The sequence below is a fragment of the Leguminivora glycinivorella genome, chromosome 21 (assembly GCF_023078275.1).
Source record: "Leguminivora glycinivorella isolate SPB_JAAS2020 chromosome 21, LegGlyc_1.1, whole genome shotgun sequence".
NCBI lineage: Eukaryota > Metazoa > Arthropoda > Insecta > Lepidoptera > Tortricidae > Leguminivora > Leguminivora glycinivorella.
In genome coordinates, this window is record NC_062991.1 from 404,435 (window position 1) to 413,542 (window position 9,108).

A 9,108-nucleotide genomic window follows, 5' to 3' on the forward strand; every position below is an offset into this window, starting at 1 on the left:
AAACACGTGTTTCCGAGTTAGTGAGGGGAAAACATAATTCCTATTCAATAAGTCAAAGAGTAAGATATAAAATGAATTGACCGTGACGTCACTCCTCAGTATTTCATAGTAATTCCATATTAGCAATTCGTTTTGACAGTTCTTAAAAAGAACCTGATTTGACTAGTAGGAAACCAGCCTATTAAAGTATTCATGAAGTCAAGTTGACATGAAAACCAAATCATATATTCTTACAATGGATCAGATTTCTAAATAAAATTCATCTGCGTGGAACAATAATACAATCACATTACATTTAAAATGGTAGTATATCGTAAAATCATAATTCATAAAATAAACAGTTACATGTTACAATAAAATGGTGACATAACGTAAAATCATATGGGTGAATCAACTTTTTCTTGCCTGTTATGGCCATGGGTACGGTCCCCTGAGTCACGCTGGTTTTATGCAAAATTATGCTACTTAAACTATGCAAACGCATTTTTTCTCGTGTTAACAAGCGCTTTCCTTGATTTGGCACCTACAAACTTGGACTACATGCATGCTTGCATAATTTCAGTAGCATAATTTTGCATAAAACCAGCGTGACTCAGGGGACCGTAACCATGGCAATAACAGGCAAGAAAAAGTTGAATCACCCATATTCATAATTCATTGATCAAAAATAAAATTGCTGATTGAAATATAAACATTACCTCTAATATTAAACAAATTAATTCGACATTTCCTGTCTTTATTTTCTTATCGTCAAGTCAAGATATATTTTAACCCTGCGACTGCACAAGTCGGGTGTAGCGTACAAAGGGTTAAATCTACCCACTTAAATATAAAATTCTTAAGCCTCCGCCACACATAAAGCGTTTTGATAGCGTAGCGTTAGCGGAGCGTCAGCGGAGCGCAATGATAGCGGTGCGCCGGACGAACGCTGGTGTTCCGCTCGCAATCCGCGCTCGTTAGTTCCCGCCTTCGTCCGCTGGGCGCAACGCCAGCGTTCGTCCGGCGCATCGCTACCATTGCGCTCCGCTAACGCTCCGCCTACGCTCTCAAAACGCGCATGTGTGGCCGAGCTTTTAAAGTAACTTAAATGAAATTATATTTGTAGTTAGCTGCTCTTCAAATGAGCTATGTGTGGTATCACACATAAATCGTATCACATTTTTTTACAATATATACAAAATCATATTTCAATTTAGCTTCAATCAAGCAATCGCAAATGAAATGCGACATTTTCAAGTAAAAGGTATCATTGTTGCATATGATTAAGCACCAATGTACCTTTTGCTGAGAACGACACAGACATGTGATCACACATAGACATGTGATACATTTGGACCTTTATTTTACCACTTATCTAAAAATACAGTGTGCAACGAAGGGGTACGTAAGATATTACAATTTATTCTTACCTCCAGAGTTTCACACAACACAATTTGAAACAAAATAATTCAAAACACATTGATATGTCAGACATTCGTCCGCCATATTGTAATATTCGACAGGTCAGGCATCAAAGACCCAACCGGCATTCAGCCACGATCTAAAATTGTGTAAAAATAAACGGCTTAACGGCCACACATGCGCGTTTTGAGAGCGTACGGCAATGATAGCGGTGCGCCGGTCCAACGCTGGCGTGGCGTTGCGCCCAGCGGACGCCAGCGGGAACTAACGAGCGCGGATTGCGAGCGAAATGCGCGCGCGTTCAGCTCCGCTAACGCTACGCTTTCAAAACGCTGTATGTGTGGCGGAGGCTTTATTGTAAAAGCAAAACTCATATAAAAAAAATGTGATGTTAACATACTTATATTTAAAGGAAAAGTAATAGTACTATATTGTGTCAAACAAGTCTATCAGTAAATAAGAACTAAGAAAACTATAGGTATCCTTTTCTCTAGCACCCTAAAGAAAAGGATGCATATAGTTTTCTTTGTTCTTATTTACTGACAGACTTGTTTGACAGAGTTTACTAAGTACGGACAGGAACATTCAATATAGTGCCAACACATATCCGAACACTTATTTTCTTAAAACTGTGTTTACACATGTATTGAAAATAAGGTATAAGAAGTAAGGACTCTGTTAAGCTGGAAAGCTACATTTGACTTCACTTTGTCAAAATAATAGTACATTACGATACAAGTGCGAAAAAAAGAAAGTTCGAAACGAGTGACTTGTACGACGTTTTTCAGTACAGATGGCCCTCCGAAGTTTCGACCTGGCAAGAAATGGACCACTTGTCGCACTAATGAGTAAAAAAAAACACCATCTGTACTGAAAAATACAGTTTTCAGTACATGGTGGTTTTTGCCCGCATTACTGATTTATTGCGAAAAGTGATTAATCTATGTCAAGTCGAAACTTCGGAGGGCCATCTGTACTGAAAAACGATGTACAAATTACAACACACGTACGAAAAGAAATTCTTAACTCGTGTCTATTTAAAACAATCCCTTCAGTCATGATTTAATTTATCACCACTCGTTGCGAACTTTCTCTTTCCGCACTTGTATCGTAGTGTATTATTTTCGTCATTTTAATACAAGATTGATGTGTTGACACGCTTACACACTAAATTACTGTATGATTGGCTAGATACAAGTAGTCTTGAGATGCATGGAGAGGAGTCCTTTGGCTACAAAACCGCGTCCACACAGCGCGCACACGTAAGGCCGCGCGCCGCTGGAAATAAATAAATAAAGTTTAGAACCAATGAGGAGGCACACAGACATTTATTTATTTATATAAGGTGCTAACAAATTAGTCACTGATATTTTTACGGCTGATAGTACTCCGCTCCTGGAGTATATTTATGTATGAAACATCATAGGTTTTGTTATGTTTTTTTAGAGAAAACTAGGAAACAAATATGCTATGTTAAAACACCCCGTTTATAAAATTATTAAATGAGACCTCTCTAGACACTGTTAACGTGACATGAGAGACACTGTTAAACATCCTGACAGGCAATTACATTACAGAGGATGGTTATTTAGAAAATAAATTAAAATATTTTTTTTTGTTAAGGGTATGAAAACAGTGAAAGTTCATTGTTTTGATGTTAATTAACGTCCCTTAAAATATCCGTGACTAATTTGTTAGCACCTTATATACATATAATTATATATTTTTGTTTAACGATTATTTTTATATGAAACTGATAATCTGATAATTAGGCTAGATTAAGATCATAATATATATGTAATGAACTATTCATAAGAGCTTGTAATTAGACCTACATGAATAAAGATATTTTTGAGTTTGAGTTTTTATCCCGCCAGGCGGCGCCTGTGCAAGTGCGTAGGTTTGTCACTGTCATTCACAACCTGTCACTAGGTGTAACCAAAGATAATATAATTTCTATGATATGTCCATGGGTGTAACATATTACCGGTAATAGTTATTTGTTATGCAAGGGGGCAAAGTTGTATTTTAACGCCGAGTGTGGAATTGAAAAACGAGCAAGTGAAAGGATTCTATAGTTGAACAACGAGCGAAGCGAGTGGTTCGAGAATAGAATCCTGAACTTGCGAGTTTTTTAACACACGAGAAGTAAAATACATTTGCACCCGAGTGTAACACAAAACTTTTCCCCTCACTATAGCGAGGAAACTACAACGCAAAAAAATGCGTTTATCACTGCTTCCAGTAGTTCCACAGGTGGTAAATATTTATTACTAAACTAAAATCTATAATCCTACGGACCAAATTGACAAGTAAGTGTGAACAAATGTTGCCACAGTTTGGCTAGTGTCGTTCTTATCGATATTAAAATTATTATTACACCGCAAATTTAAGGTGCACCCAGACGGTACAATCAAATTGGCAATTTGATCTTTTAATCAATATACCAACTTTTTCTGTGATTTCGACAGATCAAAAGGTCTGTAGACCCCTAATTAGATATAAAATGTTAATTTCAAACCAGCAATAATGTAAATGAAATTTATATATTTATTATGATAGATATTGCGAGAGGCTGGCAACCTGTCACTGCAATGTCACACTTTCGTTTTCTATCGACCCCTTATTTGCCAAGAGTGGCACTGAAACTTGAGTAGTTTCATGTGCTCTGTCTACCCCTTCATGGGATACAGGCGTGATTGTATGTATGTATGTTTATGATAGTTTATTGAATCTTTACAAATGAATTATTACAATTATTGTGTTACAGCCGAAAGATGGAAAGATTGTGTAAATCACATAATAAAAACCGAGGACAAAATGTTACAACTCGACCATTTAATTTAGTGGACAATGTCTCGGATCGTTTTATTATAAATGCAACTGATGATGATGATGATGATGATGAAGATGACGAAATAACGGAGCCTGGGAATGAATAATATTTTATAATAAAGACTAGTTCTGTTATCGTCGGACAACATATTTTTTTTTACCTACTGGTTCGGATACCTTTTTATGCTATAAAAACGCATTTTATCCATCCACTACCTCGAAAACCGAACAAACCAAAATGTTTACCTTTTATTTAAAAATAACATACGTATTTTTGATTTAAACTAGTCTGTTATTTGTACTTTACAACTTGTCGATATATTGTTATCGACATATACCCTTCACTATTTTTATTTCACTGTTCCTGGTAACATTTCATCTGTCAGTCGTTTGTCAATTTAGTCCGCAGGATTGTGAATTTTAGTTTAGATTCACCTACTTTTATCAATTTTAAAGCAGTTAATTTGACTTTATTCAAGGTCAAATTACTTTATCCGCTAGTGGATAAAATGCGTTTTTACCCGCTGGTATTAAAGGACAAAACACGTGTTTCCGAGCTAGTGAGGGGAAAACGTTATTTCATAAATTCTCCCTCTCGGAAGAAAAAATATCTTCTCGCTCTCACGTATGAATTGACATTAGCATGTCCCGGAAATGTGTTACGGCTATTAAACAAAAACCTACAGATAAAGTAAAAAGCAGTCTTATTCTTTATCTGTGCAAATGTCGTCTTAAGGTGGCGCCATCTGTCATAACCTATCTGTGTGCCTCCTCAATGCAACTACCACAATAGGACGTTTAGGGAAAAGGATCCAAATCACAAAAAGATGTCAATATAATTTAATCTTTTTTTTTATGGGATAGGAGGCAAACGAGCAGACAGGTCGCCTGATGGTAAGCTATCACTGCCACCCATGGACACCCGAAACACCAGAGGTGTTGGAGGTGCGTTGCCGGCCTTTAAGATGGGTGTACGCTCTTTTCTTGAAGATTTGAAGGTTGGATCGGTCCGGAAATACCGCAGGCGACAATTCATTCCACAGTTTAGCTGTGCGGGGCAGGAAGTTTCTGTAGTTTCTGTCAAGGAAACATTCATTTCAATGGCAACTGTTAAAAAATGGAGGCAAACATAATTTTTTGACCAAAATTTTGGTTTTCCTAGGTTTTATTCAAACTAATTTTTATTTTCTACACCGATTAATATGATAAGAGCTTTATGAATAAATGTGAAGCTCAGCCACACTTTCCCTTATGACACAACTAGCTTTTGCCCGCGGCTTCGCTCGCGTTAGAAAGAGATAAAAAGTAGCCTATGTCACTCTCCATCCCTTCAACTATCTCCACTTACAAAATCACGACAATTCGTCGCTCCGTTTTGCCGTGAAGGACGGACAAACAAACAGACACACACACTTTCCCATTTATAATATTAGTATGTAAGTATGTATTATCCGTGTTGACTTTACCTGTGGTAGCGTTCGTGTATAAGGAGTGTAAAGGTAGAGCGCTGGCTGTAGGCTTGCCGCAGCGGCAGCTGACGTCCACGATGTATAATGTATAGTGTTACCTGTGGTATCTCTCATGTATGACGAGTGTAGACCGCTGGCTGAAGGCTTTCCCGCAGTGGCTGCACACGTGAGGCTTCTCCCCGGAGTGAACGCGCTCGTGTAACGTCAGGTTACATTTCTTCACGAAGCCCTGGAACGAGATATTGGACATTGTACAAGTACTAGGGTAACATTTTGTTTTATTTGATGGAATTGTATGTTCTACGTTCGGTGTTTGCCACAAACACTACACTCAGTTCAGCCATACTTGTCCAATCATGTAAACAAACACTGCTGGAAAACATTATGTCAATTTTCTCTGGAATTACACATTAACCATCACTTAAAATATTATTATACACTAAAATAAACTCACAAAGCATTGAAATCAATAAAAAAAACACTGAATAATATCATTTCTAAAACGATTTTCATCAATAATTGTAATTACGAACGGATGACCTCAAAAACTCCTGACATTACGAAGTCAAGATTGTCTATGAGTCGTAATGTTGGGATGGGACCCTAAAAAATTCCGTTCCCCACTATGCGCTCTCAAGTGTCTTCTAACAGATTTGAGGTGCGCGAACTCTTTATCACAAATAACGTAATTAATATTTATTTTATAATATTACTTACTTTTCCACACGTTCCACACACATTAGGCTTATACCCTGCATGTATCCTCAGATGAAACTTCAGATGCTCTCTCGAAGACAACGCCTTTCCACACACAGAACATAAGAAATTCCGTTCCCCACTATGCGCTCTCAAGTGTCTTCTAAGTGAGTTGAGGTGCGCGAACTCTCTGGCGCAGGTGGCGCAGCGCAGCGCGAGCGCGCGCGCGGCTGCTTCGGGGTGCGCGCGCGTGCGGTGCGCTAGCAGGTACCTGGAGGGAATATGGTTACATTCAATCAAACTCTAAAAATTGATTTCTATTACGGAATTTTAGGTCAATTCGACGACGACGATTTAGGACGACCCGTCTGGCTCAGTCGGTAGTGACCCTGCCTGCTGAGCCGCGGTCCTGAGTTCGAATCCCGGTAAGGGCATTTATTTGTGTGTTGAGCACAGATATTTGTTCCTGAGTCATGGATGTTTTCTATATATATAAGTATGTATTTATCTATTTAAGTATGTATATCGTCGCTTAGCACCCATAGTACAAGCCTTACTTAGTTCGGGGCTAAGTTGATCTGTGTAAGGTGTCCCCCAATATAAATATTTTAAAAAAAACTCAAAATCACGAGCACTTTTTATCTTAATAGGAGACCTTTTTGTTACTTTCCTCATTTGTACACTAAGTCCGTTTTCACATTAACCGATCCGATATCGGATGTTGGAAGGATTTCAATAGAAACAATCCAAGATGGCGGCTGTAATGTATGGGATATCGGTCCGACATCCGATATCGGATCGGATATCCCTGTAATGTAAAACGCGACATCCGATACTATGAAAACGCACTGATACTATGTTTTTTTTTTTGAAATAAAATTATTGTATTGTTTTTGTTACCCCATACAAAATGTATGGAAAATAGTAACAAAATAAAAAAAATCGTATGTAATCACTGTTTTTGCCTATTGGAATTGAAAAAGCTAGTGATTATGAGTAGAAATAACATAAAATTTATGAAAAACATAACATTTAAAAAAGTGTAAAAAAAAAGAAATGCTCAACTTACACAAGAAAAATTTCAACAGGTAAAACGGGTCAAAACGCACTAAGAGCCAGTTGCATCAACCACATTTGACAGACACATCATCGTCACGCAGCAGACGTTTATGGAACTTCCCATGCAATAAAATTTAACCAAGGCTTTAACGGTGACAAATGGTTTGATGCAACCGGCCCTAAATAAACTCATTGTATGTAAGCAAGCCATAAAATGTTAATTAACCAAAATAAATGATTTGCCTGTGTGGTGACGGGTTAATAATTTCACCACCCCCTTTTTTCCCGTGGATGTCGTAGAAGACGACTGTGGGATATGGGTTAATTTGTGTCGTAGGCGAGAGGCTGGCAACCTGTCGCTGCGATGTCAGTTTTGTTTTCTTTCAACCCCTTATTTGCCAAGAGTGGCACTGAAACTTGATTAACACGTTTCATGGCGTCAGACGCATAATGCCCCAAAGTCGCAAAATGTCGTAAACGCATAATACCCATACTCAAAATACCATAAAAGTTTTATGACCTAAACGCGTAACACCCCAAACGCAAAATGCCATAAACGTTTTATGACCGAAACGCATTTTAACCCAAACGCAGAATGCCACAAATGTCATCAATTGAACCTACCAATCCATGGGATACAGGCGTGATTGTATGTATGTATGTATGTAAATTATATATTTTTTTTCCATTTATAAAACCACTAACAAGCACTATATTCATAGTAAACGATATATGCGAAGTTACCTCATATAGACGAAGCCCTCGGACACAGATCACACACGAAGCGCTTGCCGGGCGTTGTGCTCTCAGTCTCATTCTTATGTGTCAGTCCTGAAATCACACAAATAGACGAATTATTTATACACATAACAATATTATTTTATACCTAACACTTTATTAACAAACTATGCTAAAACTTACACTTTAAATTCTTGCGTTTTGTACACATTTTTAAAGTCACATACTCTTTGAAATGCACTATTTTAATTTCCTCCATCAAGTCAGTAAATTTTTATACTGAAATTCAGTGGTGACTAAGAAATATGGGGTAGTTTTGTGTTGTTTACATATCCGGTGACACTTTGCTGGAACGTCAGTCTTCCGCGACCACGGCCAGTGCAACCTGGCCGAAACGTTGGGAAAAAGGTAAAATAATGTTAATTATTCGCGTTCGACCTGTGCGTGACTTTAAATATGTGCACAAAGCGCAAGAATTCCAAGTCATTAGACTTATATTGACCGGGATATAGACCGTGATTACCTTAAGAGTTTTGAATGATTCACGGTTATTTTCATTAGACTTATATTGACCGGGATATAGACCGTGATTACCTTTTTGATTTTTGTCGAGCTCCCGATATTTTGACGCAGTTGCATGCATCATGATCACGGAAAACTGACGAAGGCGGGTGGATGTTACAGTTGCATAATAAAAAAAAAAAAAAAAAAAAAATGACGCTGTCAACTTCAAACGTGTTTTGCTAATCTCTCTAAAAAATTTTTGTATATTTTGTATTTACATGTTGATTTTTGAGTTACTTTTTGTGGAAACCAGAACCCAAGTCAGTTCTACATGTGACCAAACTTATATTGGGTATATTTCACCATAAAAATGATCGACATGTACGACAAGACTAATATCACGGAA

General features: G+C 37.6%; 1 protein-coding gene across 1 annotated transcript; it reads right to left on the reverse strand.

Moving 5' to 3' along the window:
• Nucleotides 1-2,234: 2,234 nt before the first annotated feature.
• On the reverse strand, nt 2,235-8,395 carry LOC125237562 (zinc finger protein 614-like). The gene is made up of 4 exons (XM_048144690.1): nt 8,205-8,395; nt 6,423-6,672; nt 5,804-5,934; nt 2,235-2,679 (listed from the first exon to the last, which is right to left on the reverse strand). Exons 1-4 carry the CDS (start codon nt 8,207-8,209, stop codon nt 2,589-2,591), a joined length of 477 nt encoding a protein of 158 aa, XP_048000647.1. The 5' UTR covers nt 8,210-8,395; the 3' UTR covers nt 2,235-2,588.
• Between the last annotated feature and the right edge of the window lie 713 nt (nt 8,396-9,108).

Coding starts and splice junctions, on each gene's coding strand:
- LOC125237562 (XM_048144690.1), bottom strand. Junction 5,935..6,422: donor TGTGTGGAACGTGTGGAAAA/GTAAGTAATATT, acceptor ATCTCGTTCCAG/GGCTTCGTGAAGAAATGTAA. Junction 2,680..5,803: donor ATACATGAGAGATACCACAG/GTAACACTATAC, acceptor ATTTATTTCCAG/CGGCGCGCGGCCTTACGTGT.